This window comes from Rhinolophus hipposideros (assembly GCF_964194185.1).
Source record: "Rhinolophus hipposideros genome assembly, chromosome: 6".
Classification (NCBI taxonomy): Eukaryota; Metazoa; Chordata; class Mammalia; order Chiroptera; family Rhinolophidae; genus Rhinolophus; species Rhinolophus hipposideros.
Genome location: NC_138052.1, coordinates 23,416,856 through 23,435,499, shown reverse-complemented (window position 1 = coordinate 23,435,499; position 18,644 = coordinate 23,416,856). Strand labels below are relative to the sequence as shown.

At 33.9% G+C, this 18,644-nt stretch overlaps 1 protein-coding gene across 7 annotated transcripts in view; it reads left to right on the top strand.

The window, feature by feature from the left end:
- Positions 1–18,644, top strand: part of LRP1B (LDL receptor related protein 1B) — a 1,877,633-nt gene that overhangs the window by 356,879 nt on the left and 1,502,110 nt on the right. For all 7 annotated transcript variants that reach the window (XM_081051911.1, XM_081051912.1, XM_081051910.1 and 4 more), the window contains exon 2: positions 4,151–4,273. In XM_081051911.1, coding sequence (XP_080908037.1) covers positions 4,151–4,273 — 123 coding nt within the window. The remainder of the gene's footprint in view (positions 1–4,150; positions 4,274–18,644) is intronic.

Below are 18,644 nucleotides of genomic sequence, written 5' to 3'. Positions count from 1 at the left end.
CTATTTCAATTTTCTCTCATTTACTTCTCGAGGAAAGTGCCCGTAGTATTGTTTAGATTCTTATTCAAGTCCGATGTGTTTTTCTTAGGAAAGTTCTCCATTTTCACATCTGTCTTGGGCCTCCAGTCTCTCTTCCTTCAGTGGCACCTTTCCCTGAATGTGCATGTCTATGCCATCCTTTCAGAATTAATCATACTTGAGTTTTGTCACTGGTGACTGCCTTCCACAATTTAATTTTTGAACTTCCATGTTGTTTTAATAAATCTCCTTACCCATTGCTCTTCTTGTGTTTCTGGTTAAATTTTCTGTCTCCTGTGTTTCTTTGGCTCACCTACGCTTTTTTTGTGTTTCTCTTTCTCTCTCTCCCTTATCCCCTACCTCTCTTTAATTTCATCAATCCCCTACCTCTCTTTAATTTCATCAACCTCTATTCCCATGTTTGTCACTGTCTCACAGCTCTGTCCTCACAGCTCAGGTCTGTTCTGTGTTTTCAATTTTGATCTTTCTTCTGAATTTCAGACTTAAGTGTATCACTGCCTAATGTATATTTATTCTTTAATGTCTCCAAAGCACCTCATACTCAGTATATTATAAAAACTGTTGAAAAGTCATACATTTGTGGTCAGAGATCTGAATTCAAGATTCTGACATGTAATGAAATGGTGAACAAGATATTTTATTTTAGTTTCATCAAATATTGCCTTGAAACTCCATCTCATTTATCCTCTCAACCATCCCCTCTCACCTACGTCATTGCAGTAACATCCTAGTTGGTGTTTTTGCTTCTACCTTCACTTTACTGTAGTCTGTTCTCAACAGAGTAGCTAGGGTAATAATTAAAAATAAATAAGTAAATAAATAAATAAATAAATAAATAAATAAATAAATAAAATACAAGTTGAATTGTGTCTTTCTACATACAAACTTCCAATGGGTTCCCCTCTTGACTTTTAGTAAAACTCAAAGCCTTCATCAGCTACCCTCAACCCTCAAATTCCCTGATTCTCAAACTTAGTTTTTTCTACTTTCTTTTTTGCTCTGTCACTTTGCCCTCCTTAATGTTCCTTAATTTGCTGGGCACTTTCTTGCCTCAAGTTCTTAGCATGTGACCATTAGCCTTTAGCACAGGACCATTTCTTCAAATGGATGTCACTCTCACCTTCTGTAAGCCTTTATTCAAATGTCACATTCTCTGTGACATATTCTCTGACTACCTCATATGATATTGTGCCTCTACCCCTCAGCCTCCGACCCTCAATCCCCATCCCTGTTTCACTTTCTCCATAGGATTTATCTTCTAATATACTATGCAATTAACTTATTTTTTGTTGTTATTTCTATCCTTCACTATAATGAAAGCTCCATGATTGCTGGGACTTCGGCTTTGTTTTTTTTTTTTTTTTTTTGCTATCGTATCCCCACAACCTAGGACATAGTAGAAGCCCAGTAATATTTGCTGAATAAAGAAACAAATGTACAAATTAAGATATCCATGGTAGAAATGCTTTTTTAGCTAAAATGCCGTACAAAAATACTAACTATTCTATCTATTGTTTCTACTATTATTATTCCACAGCCCACATGGCCAGGCTTACATGCACATTCACACACACACACACCATTTTTTTATTTTTTTATGTGTATGTCCTATTTTGGTTTAGAGACACATTCTAATCAAATTCTGAGGCAATTTACTTGGAGACATATTTGAGCCTTTCAACCATTTAGTCACCAATTCCTATTTTTTACACTATTTGAAATATAATATCCATTTTAGTCTGCACTACTTTATCCCAGTCATCTTGAAGTTTTCTTAGACAATTACAACAGTCTAACAGATGACTTTGTAGCATGTTTTATCATTGAAGTACTTTCTTAAATACTTTCCCGTGGCTTGAAATTATCTACAAAATGCCTCCTTCAGTAATCAAGGTCCTCCATTATGGACCTTGCCTTTGTTTTTCTGATGCTATTTTCCAACACCAAAAATCGTTCTTTAGGGTCCTTTTTTGTTTTTTTATACTTTCAATAAGTACCTATTATTTATTGAGTCAGATACTACCCAGTGGCCTTTAACAAGGAAGCATCTCTTTTCCCCTCTCCTTGTAGCAGTTTATTATAGTTTGGGAGGAATGGAGGAAGAGAAACTTAACATCTTGAGATCATAGATCAAATGAAGAGTAGCTATAGGTACAATAAACATTCATTCTGAATTTTTTGGAGCAGACTTGGTTTATATCTGTTTCCCCAGTATAATTATTACTAAATTTTTCTTTATTCTCAGAGCTCTCCCAGTTTGGTGATAAATTATATGGTCTGTTTATCTGTAAGCAGAATTATTTGAATTTTATCTTGTGCTCTCTCCTTACATTACCTACAAAAGTTGTAGGACTATTTAAAGCAGAATTTAAGTTCTCCTTCTCTGGCATTGGAATATACTGGCAGATAGGATATGTAATGTTTGGGGGAAAACCCAAGACTTACAACCTAAATGTCATTTCAATTTTAGTAGAGAAAATTTATTTGTCTGAAATACATATTGATGATTACCACCTTAGCAATTTTGTTTACCTTTTCTCTGGAATGTCCTATATTTACTCTCCATTTATTCATATCCTACACATCTTTAAAGTTATGCTTACGTCCCCAACATATTCTTTATATCCGTCTCCACTTCTGATCTCAACTTTTAGTAGTTATTTTCTTTATCACTTATTTGGCAATTTTTTGTATAACAAGTGTTTTTGTTTTCTCCTGGATATCTTGACTCAATTAGCCTGCTAGATACTTAAAGACAAATACTGTGACTTTTATATTTTTTATTCTGTAGCATCAAGTATAAGGCCAAGTACAGAATATATTCAACAACTTAATTATTTATTGTAAAAAACAACAATAATTATGGTAGCAGTGGTAAAGTGTGTGGTATTGATGGCAAAGATATTGAAAAATGTAGTAGGGTAAGATAAAATAATATAAAATTTCAGAAAACATTTATAGTTTGAAAGTGGACAAAATAATTACATACCCACATCTATAGATTTAAACTGTGTGTGTGTTTCTTTGTAACATATATTTATTGAAAAATATGTTGAAGTTGAAGGGAAGAGTTTGAGGAAGAGAAAGGAAAATATACCATATTTTATCAAACCATTGCATTGAAGATATACCATCACTTTCTAATTGCTTGGGTAAAAGTGCCAATTAAGCTATGGTTTAATGCTTTCATATTACTTAGAATTTTTATTTGATGTATATTTACTGACAGATTTTTAAAATTTGGAATCATTCCTATATGTGCATAACAAATATGTAAGTGATATCAAGTGGTTAAAGTGTTCCTACACTCTTTCATTTTCAAAGGTCATTAATTGTAAGAAATATTCCTTTTCTAGTTAAAATATAAAAATGAAATATTTTATTAAAGGCATTTACAGTGTATAAGTAAGTATATTGCAAAGAACCAACATTGGACGAGTTTAGTAGGACTGAGGATATAGATCCTAAATATTCTGAAAAAAATGGATGTTAAATAATGGACTTTATGGATACAACCAACTGTAAAAACCTGAGTTAAAGCAACGATTATGGAAGTTTCCTATCACCTTTGCTGTTCAGTAGCAGAAGCTGTCACCTGGGAAGTCATAGCAAAAAGGAGAGGACCATATTATGTGATATTGTTTACCTACCTGACGTAGAAACCCGAAGCCCCAGTATTAGGATGGAAGTACAATATTTCACTTTTATTATTGATATTTTTTTTTTCTCTTGGAGCAGAGGAGGAATAGAAAATTCTATACTTGAGAACTTCTATTTTGGATCAACATCTGCTATAAAACCTGTTTACTGGGATATCTGTATGCCTTATCCAGTATGACAAAGGCTTTTGTCATAAACACAAACAGAATTCCTAACTATTTCCAGAATAAATTGTGTGAGACCAAAACAAAGTCAAATCATCACAATTGTGTACGTGAACTGAGTGGCTAAATTTAAGAAAGGTAATTGGTTTAGCTTTGCTGCTGAACAGAAAATGTGAATCCCATCCATGTACCTTTTATGTATTGCTTTCTCATATTTCATCTTTGTACAGCTCTTATGTTCATGTTCAGCTCATTCATATTTTATTTTGAAACATTTTCATTTTCAGATCAGCAGTTGTGTGATCCTGGTGAATTTCTTTGCCACGATCATGTGACTTGTGTCTCCCAGAGCTGGCTGTGTGATGGGGACCCTGACTGCCCTGATGATTCAGACGAATCTTTAGATACCTGTGAGTAGAAAGGTTTTCATGCCATTTAGATTTACCTTACATATGAAACTAAATGTCAATTGTTTTCAAGGATGACTGCTCCTGGAGTTGATTCCTTTTTTTTTTTTTTTTTTCAAATAGCCTAAGAAACTTGAAACATTTTGTTTGTGTTTCCCTTAAAATGACTATGTGGATGAAAGAATACAGTGCAGTTTTGTAGTGTGAATTAACTTACAAAAGGAAGAAAATGCACAGTAATTTATTTCAAAGTTATGTTTTACTAGTAGGAAACAAAAATAGACTGAAGAGGAACTAACCGTTTAAAACATAGCACTAAAGAAGGTTAAGACCTTCTCCAATAATTTATCTCAAACATTTTGAGACAGACGAGCACATCAGAGGAATAATAATCAAGCTTTAGATCTTTACTATTTATATTAATATCTTAAGGTACTACACAAATTATTGAATATGTCTTCTTTGAAAACTGAAAGATAGAAGCTACGTTTGTCCATCAGTACAGTGAAGAACTTAGCCTTTGTAATATAAGATTCAGAAGCTCTTGGTACATATACACGTATCCTAATTGTCATCCTACCAGTGTATCTAAGCTGGAGTTCACTGAGGAATTTGCACACATGAAAAATGCCACAAAAACAAAATTATAAATATTAGAATCACAGCTAAATCTGCAAGCATTTTTTTTTTTTTGTAAAATACTCACTATCATAACGAGTATGAACAGTCACCTAAATTTTAGTATTTATATTTGTGGCACTTCTTGTGTCAGGCTATGCTCCCCATACAACCAAGTATGCTGGGTTATCCACATCATTTTGAAAGCAACTACGTAGTGCTGTGATGTCAAAGTGGAAAAAAACAAACAAACAAACAAACAAAAAAACAAATGAGCAAAAAAGAATCATCAAATTGTTTGATATTGTAGAGATAACAATTATTGCTTCCATTAACTTTTGATTAAAATCTTGCCGTGAGAAAGCAGAGGCAATCCTTATTCATTTTCTTTATGTTTACTAGTGTTTTCAAAGTGTATCAATCTATGGGCACTTTATATTTGCATTAATAGCTTCTCTTTACTTTGAACAGATCACTTCTTTCATAGGAAAGGTTGTAGTAGTTTACTACATTGGTAATTTTTTTTCACCAATTCCATCAGTTTAATTCTGAAAACCTTTACTCCTTTACTAGACTCTATAGCATAAAAAAAGTTCTAGGCATAATAACAGGAAAAATAGATTAATAGGAAAAAAACTCTAATGGATCAAAATAGTATGGTAAATCCATCAAAAGGAATATTAGAAAAGAATGAAGTATTCAGGCATGTTTTGTGGATAAACCTTAAAAACACTGTGCTAAGGAAGAGATTCCAGTCACAAAAGACCAATGATAGAAATGTCATTTCATTTATATGAAAGATCCTGAATAGGCAAATTTATAGAGATAGAAAGTAGATGAAAATCAGAGTCAACATGTAAGCAACCAAAGTGTCCTTCGATAGATGAATGGATAAAGAAGTTGGGATATATATATACACAATTGAGTACTATTCTGCCATAAGAAAAGATGAAATAGTGCCATTTGCGACAACATGAATGGATCTTGAGATTATCATACTAAGCAAAATAAGTCAGACAGAAAAAGTAGAGAACCACATGATTTCACTGATATGTGGTATATAAAAATGAAAACAACAAAGGAACAAGACAAACAAATGAAGAAACAAAAACTCATAGTCACAGACAATAGTTTAGTGGTTACCAGAGGGCAGGGGTGGAGGTGAGTGGTAGGTGAGGGTAAAGGGGATGAAATACACGGTGATGGAAGGAGAACTGACTCTGGATGGTGAGCACACAATGTGAAATATAGATGATGTATTACAGAATTGTACACCTGAAACCAATGTAACTTAACTATTGTCACCCCGATAAACTTTAATTAAAAAAAATGAAGAAGAAGAAAAAAAGAAAGTAGATGAGTGGAATGCAATGAGGAATGACTGCTAATGAGTATGGGGTCTCTTTTGATTGTGATTAAAGATTAAAGTGTTCTAAAATTAATTTGCAGTAATAGCCCAACAGTTCTGTTAATATATTTAAAAACATTGAATTTTGTATATAAAATGGGTGAATTGTATGGTATGTAAATTATATCTTAATAAAGTTTTTTAATGATACAAAAAAAGAAAAAATCTCAATATTATGTTTAAGGGTGCAGATAGCAAAGTAATGTGAAAAGACAATAATAATAAATGTTCCGGAATATATATATATGTATATATTTATATGTATATATTATATGTATGTATATATACATATATATAATTTTCACATTCCATATAAACACAGAGGGTGCCAAAAATGTATACACATTTTAAGAAAGGAGAACTATATTAAAATTATAATACTCAATATATACCAATAAAAAAAGATGAATACAAGTTACATTTGACTTCTGCAATTACTAGAGGTGCTCAAAGTGGTTACCATCATCATCCAGGCACTTCTGATTAGGGCCAACCACTGCTTGAGCAACGTTGCCAAAGTGCAAAGTGTACACTTGTATACATTTTTTTTGGTACCCCCAGTGTGTGTGTGTGTGTGTGTGTGTGTGTGTGTGTGTGTGTGTGTGTAATATTTCATATATATAGTAGTAGAACTTACTTCTTTTAAGGCTTTAGCCCTCCACTATTTAAGTATCATCTAGGAATATTCTCTTCGTTATCTGGATTGATTGCCATGGCATAATTATAGTAAAAGGTTAAATTTGATGAGTTTTATTAATGGAGTGTAATTCTGTCCAATCCTCTCACAAAATTCCTGATGGGAAAAATGACAGAGACATGAGATAGATTTATGTAATCAATATGCAGGAAAGCCAGGGTGAAGGAGAATTGTCATGCACCATGTACTTGGGACAATGCAAAAGCAATTGGAAGACATGGCTGGATAGCCTCTCTAGGCAGGAGTTCCCTTTATGTTGGTAGAGAACAGAGAATGATAATGTTCCCTTTGTGCTCAAGAGGGAGTTTAGTAGGAGAACCAGTCTGGAGAGGATTTGTGGTGTGGAGTAGGAACCGCAGGGATCTGGATAATTAAAACTAAAACCCAAGAAGAAAGACGTCACAGTGAATGAAACATTGGTGGGTGACGGATATTCCATTACCCCTTGCCCCATGAGCACTTCATGCCTCAAAGAGCATGGCTGATACCCAGAAGGGCCACATCAGTGGACAAGACCTGTGTTTGCCAGTCAGCATGTATCCTAACTGATTGGAAATCGGCTCTTAATGGTCAGTGTCTCCACTAGAATGTTGTTGTTAAATATTTTGAATATCTACCCTGCCCAGAAGGTACATAACACCCTGGTTTGGGAAAAAGGGTGCACAAAGATAGGGGCTTTAAAAAGATAGGGGTTTCAATGCACAAAGATAGGGGCTTTAAAAATGTTTCTTAATTTTGGCCATTCTTGTTCTATTCTTAAACATCAAGATTGCTTAATATCCTTAAAGGAAATAATAAAAGTATTCTTATATCAATGTAGCCATATAAGAAAGATAGAGAAATGACTATTTTTTCTACCTGGATATTTAACCTGAACAACATATTTTGATCTACATTTAATTAGCCTGTTTTAAATAAGTGGTTTCAGAGAAAGCCAACTGAAATCTGGATAATCATAGGGAAAAAGCTTTATGAAAAATATTAGACATTTTTACATATACGTTTCTCAATCCAGGTGTGCACAATTGTTTTTTCCTAATCATGGTGATTTGTAATGTGTTTTTATGACAAACGTATGTAGGCATCACTAATCTACATAAAATAGTTGCATGATTTGATATTGGTATGAATGTATACATTCAATGTGAAAGATAAATACTAGAAGTCAAAAACCTTGAAGATTGATACTTAGAAAGGGTAATTTTGTGTTCAGTATATGAACAAAAGTATGTTATCATTTTTTATTTGAAGACAAAGTATGTTGTATCTGCAAAATATTAGATGAAAACAGCTGAAGCAATACACTTATTTTTTTTAATTCCACTTAGCCTTTAAAATAGTAAGAAGACCAATACAGCATGGAATTCATTATGACATTATGAAAGCTCTGCAATGATGACAAAATTCTATTAGGAAAAAAATGGATATTGTCAAGGAAGAGAAAATGCTTTCCATGTGAAATGCTGATGACTGAAGTACTTTAGAAGATAAGCATGCATGCAGTAAAATAAGAAATCTTGGAAATTAAGTGAAATTCAGATATTTGGGAATCTGAGAAGTTAATGTGTACATATTTCCCCTCCTTTCTATTCAGGCCCAGGCTCTGGGGAAATGCTCAAATATCCATAAGGTATGAATTAGATTTAACATACAGCAATACAGGGGGAAAAATAAAAAAAATAATAATAAAATAAAAACACTGATTTGCCACAAAGCTGGTTACACATTGAGATGAATTTTCTAAAATATGGAATATATGGAGAAATTTAATAATTTATATCGTTACCATTGGGTATGAGAAAATATACTTTAGCCTTATATTAAAAAATGAGAGTCTTTATTTCTTCACATTATTCGAAGTAATTTTTCAAGTGTCTAAATGGATAACATCTTTAAGTCCTGTGAGGCAATGAGAATAGAAAATCAGGGAAATCATGATCCTCCTACTCAGTGCTTTAAATCCAGTTTTCAGTTGCAAGTTGTCTGTGACATGAATTCAAATAAAGAGCGGAAATACATTTTGTGGAATGAAAGCTTGGTACCACCTGTGGCTGGGAAATCTTCTTGAAAGGCATTTTTATTCCGAGGTATTCAAATTTTAATTCCTTCTAGGATTTTCTGTTGAATGTTTAATGATACTTCCTTTCCAACAATCAGCTCCAGCTGATGTACGATATTTTCTGGGAAGCTGATGTTAATATACTTAAAACTAATTCTTCCTTTTTAAGTCAGAAAAGTATTAGCCCTGCTATTTCTCCTTCTTTCTATTGTCCTACATTAACACCCCCTCCCCCCATCAGAAAATCATTTATAGAGTCCTTCAATTATAGATCATGTTTTGGATATAATGACTCCTTGGGTAACAAAGGAGAATAAAAATGGCCTTATAAGAGGGTAATATTTGCAGCCTGGACTGTTATGATAATTTGCACATTGTCTCTACTCTGCCCTGGCTTTCTGCAGGAATCAGCATACTTTTTCTATGAAGAACAACATATAAATATGTTAAATTTCATGTGCTATGTAATCTCTGTTGAATAATATGGTTGATTTTTGTTTGTTTTATAAGTGCTTCGAAATGGAAACAAACAAGCAAACAAACACTTTCAGCTCTCAGTCTATACAAAAACAAACCACAGGTTAGATTTGGCCAGTAGGCTGTAGTTTGCCAACCCCTGTCATAGTGTCATCGCTGAACCAGATCCTCTGTATGGTTATGGAGATGACTCTGTGTCCAGGTGCAGCTAGCACAGAGAAGAGAATAAGCCATCATAGTGGAAGTGAGAGGCTCACGTGGCATAGAGCTGTGTGTGTACGCGCTACCATATAGTGCTAGACTCAGGCAATACAGTGTCCTCTACAAAAGCTGGCTCATTCTTCTATTTTTGTATGCCTCCTTGTTGGTAAGTATTGCATTTGACCGTCTGTAACAAAAACAGTAGCTTAACCAAACAGGAGTGTATTTTTCTCGTATAAACATTTACAAAAGTGGAAAATTCAGGATTGATACAGAAGTTGAGAATGGTACCAGGCTCCCTTGGAAAAAAAAAGGGAAAAGGCGAGTGCCAGCTGAGTCTCACTGTTTATCAGAAAAACAATAGATTTTACAGAAAACAAAGTCAGAAGATAAATGCTTAGATTTTCTTCACCAGAACTGGTCATATGGGCTGTGGGGCCATGATTATTTTAAACAGGGCCCATTGCTTTCCAAAATAAAATTGGTGGTTCTGCTAGTAAAGAAAAAGGGGAGAATAGATATTGGGTAGGCTGAGGTACCATGTAGCATGCACTCTTCTCTCTCTCCTTTCTTTTCTCCATGCACTAAATGGGAGGTGGGAGTCTCAGTGTATGATAAGGAATTTGAAATCCCAACTGCTAGGCTCGAAGGCCAATACATCCATAAATACCTTTTCTTCTGGACAACTAACTTAACCGTTTCAGGACTCCATTATTTCATCTGTACAATGGACATGATGGTACTTGCCTCACAGTAAACTACTTAGAATAATGCCTGTTCTGTAGTAAAAGCCCCTCTCTACTGCATATCCTATCCTGAATTCCAGATGTCCAGAGCTTTGAGCAAGTACCTTACCTAAGAGTCTTCTGATGGAGTATCCTAACTGCTCCGTATTTGTTTCAAACTTAAAATCGGTTTTATTCTCTCAGGATATGGCCAGGAACAGAATTAAATTACCACATACAGAAATTCAAGTTAAGTTGTCATCTGTTTTTAATAATTATGTGTATTACATTCAAATGTTAAGGCAAATTTGGTATAGAGATTATTTGGGACAGGCTGCTTTTTTCTAGGAGATCTTCTCAAAACATGTTGAGTAATCAACTAAAACAAAAATAAATGCCTAAAAAAACATATTACTGAATAATATTATTTGATTGATACTACAGATAAAAGTAGATGCTATCTCATTTTAGGAGATGAGGAAATTGAATTAATGGTCCTTCTATACTCATCTAAGTTGGCTGTTAGTGGTTAAAGCAAAGTTTATATTTCTTTAAACTTGCCCTCCTGTTTTGAAATACTCAGGTAAAGAAAGATCCAACTCTTAAAAGACGCCGATAGACTGCTTAATTTATAAATATGGAATCATTTGAGAAACATGGAACGTTATCCCAACACAACTATATTGTACTGGCTTTTGGAGTAATCAGTAATAATTTTAAAATGCAGTTAAAAAAAAAAAAAACATGCCTCCTGAGTAATAGGAATGAGAGCATTTATGAAAAATGAAAATGGCTGTAAGTTACTAGGGTTGGGTGTGCCTCTACATGAAGTTGCTTATATTGTGTAGTTTTAACTTTATTTAGATAGGAGGATATTAATTCACTTCTTATGTTCATACAATGACCTTTCCCCTAAGACATAAGGTAGAAATCCTTTTATAATTTCCTTCTAAACTTTCTTTCTTTGACAGAGGTCGGAGAAATACAGTGAAATTCAGGTGGGAGATTATTAGCGAATAGATATTGCTCTTTAAAATATATATAGAATAGGGTACTGAAAATAGACTATGGGAGCAATAAAATGAATGGAAGTATGGTTCTTGTTTCTAGGTAATACGTAGTGATTTAGTCACTTTACAATGAGCAAATAGATGAGAGCCCCAAAGTTAAGGTTTTCATTAGGTACAGAAACTGAAGTGATCTTACAGATTAAAGAGAAAGCATATGAGACACATATGAGACACATGAGGACAGTTTATGTCTCTTTCAATTCTTTTTGTTTTGCTCTTCATTTTACTGTGAGGTTCTTCTTTTTAGCAGTGGAGAGGCTGAAAACACTGATCATTCTTTAATAATATAAAGACTCTCTTAAGAGCTGATATGAAGGGGTGACAGGAAAGCAGGGAAAAGTACAATTGCCAATTGAAAGGAACTGTCTAGTGTTGATTAATTTTCTTAGCACAGTGGGGATGGGATGAGGGTGGGTGGGTGACATTTCCCTTAATTCTGCCCCATGATGTGCTAACACATCTCTGAAAGTCCGCCTCTGCGATTTTAAGAAAGGTTGATTGGAAGCATAGGTGATAAAACTGAGCTCACTGCAGTTCAGACAGGTGGAGCAAAACCAGCATCAAAAAAGGCTTCACTTTTCACTCAAGAAGTCACTGTTTTTTTTTGGTTTTCTGATCCAAGATCACAGGTCACAGGATAAAGAGGCACTTAGCATGGACTGGAAATTATAGAGAATGAAACTTTGAAATAATATAAAATAAAGGGGGTAAAATAAAACAGGTGAACTCTAGAGATAACTTTGGTAACATCTCCTTGGCTTAAGGGATGATGTACTGTAAACAAATGCTTTTGCAGAACTCTATAGGGACAAACTGATGGCTGAGTAAGGTGTCTTCTTAGATACGATTCCATCCATCATTCATCCACAACTAGTCTAGCATTTGGGTTTGGGGATGAAGGCCTCTTACCTTTCATGGGTGAGCAAGTGTCTTCCCAGAGGACGTTTTATTCTTTATAGTCAGCGTATAAAATTTACATTTGACTTTCACTCAGAAGTGCTTCCGAAATGACATATTTTGCTAAATGAAGCTCTAAAGGGTGTTGTGTTCTAAGAACTTATTTTAATGACAATGCCTTTCTTTCTCTCTTCCTTCTCCCACATACATCTTCCATCATCCTCCTGAAAAGCAAGATATAAAACTCTACTATATGCTTATAGAATTTTCAGTAGATCAAAGAGTATCGTATTCTAATAATTGCTGTATTGTCTCTGTTCAGGTACAGACAGCATAACTTGACTTTGGGTTGAAATTTTTAAATTAAATATTGTCTCTGTTCAGGTTCAGACAGCATAACTTGACTTTGGGTTGAAATTTTTTAAATTAAAGTCTTTGTAACTGTAGCTTTGTTGATTTTAAGGATGGGAAAAATTGCTCACACAAAAAAAAAGAGTTCATGAAGAGATGAGCAAAAACAAGACTTATGTTATGTTGGAATATATCACTTCAGTGAATGTGGCTTATAGCCTGCAGTTTCTTTTTTTCTTCTCTCTCTCTCTCTCTCTCTCTCTCTCTCTCTCTCTCTCTCTCTCTCTCTCTCTCTCCTCTCTCTCTCTCCCTCTCCCTCTCCCTCTCCCTGTCTCTCTCTCTCCCTTCTTCCCTCCCTCCCCCCTTCCCTCCCTCTTTTCCTTCCTTCCTTCCTTCCTTCCTTCCTTCCTTCCTTCCTTCCTTCCTTCCTTCCTTCCTTCCTTCCTTCCTTCCTTCCTTCTTTCCTTCCTTTTCTTCTGGAGAATGGGAGGGAAGGATGAACCTTGAAGGATCATTTAAAGAGGGAAGAATCCCTCAACTGGCATAAAGCTTTCTGGTTACTCAACTGCAAAAAAGAAAACAAACCAACAATTACTTCCCAATATCTCTGATTGAGTTGCCAAGAGAAAAGTAATTACTAATATAAAACACTTTTGTAGAATGCAGCATACAGCCATAAGAATAAAAATTTTTAATAATTAAACATATTCTTTCATAAATAGGAATTGTAGAAATAATATGTACATGTACTTTAAAAATGTTTTAAGAACATGTGCATTAAACTTATTAAATATCATTTGGTCATTGTAGCTATTTTTGAGAAAGATAGGCCAAGTATTGTGGCCATTAAAAAAATAAATCTGAGACATGAACAAATTGCTTGGTCAAAAATCTTATAGCTAAAGGGTAACTTCTAGCTTACAGAACTGTGAGAAAATAAGTTTTCATGGATTAAGCCACCCAGTCAATGGTGTTTTTTTATGGCAGCCCTAGCAGACTAAGACATAATTTTATAATATATCTAATACAATTTCATTTATTTTTGTATCAGTATAAGAATAATGCAGTAATTTAACAATTCTCCTTTTTCTTTCAAGGTATATAATATCAGAGTATTTAACTTACAAGTACTGTAAGCCTGATAAAAAGATGTGAAGTTAAATTACTAATCAGTTTCTGATGGAATAAAGGGCCCACCCCTACAGTAGTGGTACTAACCTTCTAAGATGACCTAATTTAACTAAACAGTGCTCTTCGTATGCAAATGACATTTATTTTCAATGAAAAGTCAGTAGATAATTAACACTGATGTTTTATTTAATTTTTTCAAATATTTATGGCCATGGGTTGCTCCAACATTTAAAAAAGGATAGATTTGCCTGACCCTCCCTCCTGGTGATCTAGAACACTCATTTACAGGAACAGTTGGTAGCCATCTTTGCAATGCTAGTTAGTTACAAAATAAAACATAAACATGGGCAGATGACCTAATTACAGTTGCTTTCTGAGGAAAGAGTGGAAATGAATAACTAGCATTTACTCGTAACAGTATGGATGTTAATAATTTTTATATTAAAATGCTATAATCTGTATTAGATTGTTATAATTTAAAATTCTGAATTGATCACTGGGTTATGCAACAACTAGATGTAATTTATAGGTAAAAATAAATGTTACTTTCTCTACACAGACCTTTGGGGAATTTTGTTACACTTCACTCCCATATTTGCATATATTAAATAATTCGTTTTTTTATTAAAGTTTATTGGGATGACAACTTTTAGTAAAGTTACATAGATTTCAGGTGTACAATTCTGTAATACATCATTATATATCACATTGTATGTTCACCACCCAAAGTCAGTTCTCTTTCCATCACCATATATTTGATACCCTTTACCTTCATCTACTACCTCCCTCCCCCCTTTCCCTCTGATAACCACTAAATTATTGTCTGTGTCTATGGGTTTTCGTTTCTTCATTTTTTTGTCTTGTTCTTCTGCTGTTTTCAGTTTTATATACCACATATCAGTGAAATAACATGTTATGTATTTTCACTTAAATAGTGAAGACAGTTTTGTCACAGAACTAGACTTCTCACAATATACAGATAGATTTTCTTTTTTTCTCTTTTTTTTATAATTTATTGAGGTGACAATTGTTAGTGAAATTACACAGATTTCAGGTGTACAATTCTGTATTACATCATCTATAAATCCCACTGTGTGTTCACCACCCAGAGTCAGTTTTCCTTCCATCACCATATATTTGATCCCCTTTTCCCTCATCTACCACCTCCATTCCCCTTCCCTCTGGTAACCACTAAACTATTGTCTGTGTCTATGAGTTCTTGTTTCTCATTTGTTTGTCTTGTTCTTTTGTTGTTTTTGGTTTATATACCACATATCAGTGAAATCATAGGGTTCTCTGCTTTTTCTGTCTGACTTATTTCACTTATACTCTCAAGATCCATCCATGTTGATGGGTTTTCTTCAGACAATAGTTTAGTGGTTACCAGAGGGTTAGGGGGGTGGGGGGAGGGAGATGAGGGTAAGGGGGGTCAAATATATGGTGATGGAAGGAGAACTGACTCTGGGTGGTGAACACACAATGGGATTTATTGATGATGTAATACGGAATTGTACACCTGAAATTATGTAATTTCATTAACAATTGTCACCCCAATAAATAAAAAAAAAGAAAAGAAAAGAAAACTAGAAATCATTCAGTCAATCAGTGACTATTTACTGAGAAACTAATGCATTCAAAGTATTTACTAGACACCACTGTCCTTCAACTATTTATACCATGTGCTACCATGTACCAGGGTTTTAGCCTATGCTAACTTAGTTATCCTGGTTAAATGTGATTACTTCCATGTTAAAAAAAGATGATGTTTATGATAAACATGATGATAATATTATTGACACAGAGTGGATGATTATTACTATGAGCCAGATGTTTCAATATAATCCTTATAGGAATTATCTCTTTCCATCCAGACAACAACCTTGAACAGCACGTCAGGTACAGTTTTTCAGGTTGTGCAGGGCATTAAGGTGACATAAATATCATAGACAGCATGGTGTATATATTTTCCCACAAGAAATAAACTATCTTGAAAGGGGCAACATTTTTGCACGAAGGCACTATATGAGTTAATAGCATCCTGCCTATGATACCCACCATGCTGCCCTGTTACAGGTGATAAAAATAAAGCATAAGTGAAGTTATTTGCTAGAGGTCTTAAAGCAATCAAGTGATGGAGGTATAATTGAACACTGTACCATGCTATGCAGCTTTCTATATAAAGCAAGTGAGGCTCAGGGAAGTTAAATAGATGCCACTAGGATCCCCTCTTAGTTAAGACGACATTTTCATGCATACTCATTTCACATAACATGCAAGTCAGCATTGTTCTCTTTATACCACATACCTCCTGTACATACTCCATCCAGATACTTGTATATGTGGCTATTCAATGTATTCCCATCAAATTTTAATTGAGTGACAGCTATGTGAAAGATCCAGTGGTAGATTTTGGAAATGACGAGATCAGTATGCTAAAGATGAAAGACAGATATAGTGAAAGGTGGAGAGAGGATTTTAATTATTTTTTCAACTAGAAAGGGTATATTTATGAATCTGTATATGTTACTGTATTAACAATTATAAAAGGTGTATGGATTAACATTTATATGTGCATGTATATGAACTTTATGTGTGTGTATGTGAACAAATTGAATCTGGAAAAATAGTTTAATTTTCTTAACCATTTTTGTTTACAAACACAAACCACAATACACATACATATACTCACACACTCATTTAAAAAAAACACATTGTTGAGCATAGCTGGGTTGGTGACAAGATTTTTATTAGCTGTCTACTGCTGTGTAACAAATTACCCCAAATTTGGCATGTTAAAACAACACCAATTTCTTATCTCACAGTTCAGTTGGTCAGAAGTCTGGGCAACATCAAATGGGTTTCTTGCTTTGCAAAGCTGAGATCAAGGTGTTCCTCAGGCTATATATGTATTGCAAAAAATGTATATATCATTTAAGAAAGGAAAAAAAAACTATCAAAATTGTAATACTCACTATATACCGATAACAAAAGATGAATCCAAGTCACGTTTGACTTCTGCAATTACAAGAGGTGCTCAAAGTGGTTACCATCAGCGTCCAGATACTTCTGATTATGGCAAACTACTGCTTGAGCAACATTGACCAAAATGTCCACTTGTATACATTTTTTGGCACCCCCAGTGTGTGTGTGTGTGTGTGTGTATGTGTGTGTGTGTGTGTGTGATAGGAAGTTTATTTGAATAGGTATCTTCTTTATAAAATTTGGGAGTTACAGAATCGTATCCAATACACCTTAAGAAATATACACAAGTGCTTTGTAACCCCTTCTCTTCACATAAATAAGGAAAATGTTTCTTGAGGAAGGAACACTCTCTACCATTCCAAATTTTTATCCAACCTTTTTTTTTACTACTGTCGACAAGTTTTTGTATATTTATTTAATTGGTTCACCAATGGAGCAATTAAATGCAGTATTTCAAAAGGGAAAGTGGACCTTGAATGATGTATTATCATTTAAAACAAAAATAACTCTCCCCAGGTTGGTCATTATGTAAGTCACAATGCTTTGGTTTTTGTGAGAGAAAATATTTGAATCTCTTTTAGCAGTACAAATGCAAGAGAAAATGCTTGCAAGTGAAGAAACTTATCAAGATTTCAGTCAAATAGAGTAGTGATAACTTTGCATTCCCAGTGGAACCTTTCACACATCATTAGAAGTGATTAATAATAATAACAATAATAATAATAATAATAATAATAATAATAATAACAATGTAATAAGTTAACATGGTATCTATATATGCAGGTTGAAATTGAGGTTAAAAAAAGGAAGAAAGTAATAGAGAAATCCACACAAATACTAGTTACAAAATTCCTGACTACAATAGCATCCATATTAAAGCAAAGCAGTTCAGATACATTCTGACAATGCTAAAGCAGAAGGCAGTTTATAAATTAAAAAATATATATATTAAGATACTTTCTTTACTGTAACGGTAGATGTGTGCTTGGAAATGGTTGACTTTTGAAGTAAGTGTATTCTTGCAGCTATGAATGTAGAATTGCTGCACTCCAAGTGGAATCAAATAATCGGGTTTCCCTTACCACTCAACTATTTTTTCTGATGATCATTAAGTATTTCTTACACTGATGAATAAGAATATACATATAACTTTGTTTCATTTTAAGCTTTCTAGGCTTAACTAGTATTTGACAGAGTGGGATGAAAAAGATTTAATAAATCAAATACAGGTTAATTCTAAGCTCAAGGAATCACAGTGATCTCATTGGCTAACTAAAAGTACACTTAAATGGCTAAGATGGGCTTCCATTTTAGATTTAACTCCAGAATAGATTGGACCTGGGCAACCCACTGTGAGTCACATCTTTTGTGATGAAGATTCAGATTACCAGGTTCTTAATAAATTTTGCTTCAAGATAGATGTTTGCTTCTAACTTCCATCTTCTGTTTTTTAATAGTAATAAGTTGAATCACTGGACACTTGTAGATGCTAGGAACTGATATAGGTTTAACCTGCATAATTTCCAGATGGAAATAATAAAACATAAAGAAAACAAAAACAAAAACTATAATTCAGTGAGGTAAAGCAACTGGTCTAAGGACACATAGGTAGTAAATCTCAGAACTGTGACTGGAATTTATATCCTCTTGAGTTGCGCTCTTTTTCAAGTGTGAATTTTTTGTGAATTTTTTGTGTGAACAGTTTTGCTGTTCTTTCAAATTTGAGTGTGCACCTCCCATTTCCCATTAATATAATTT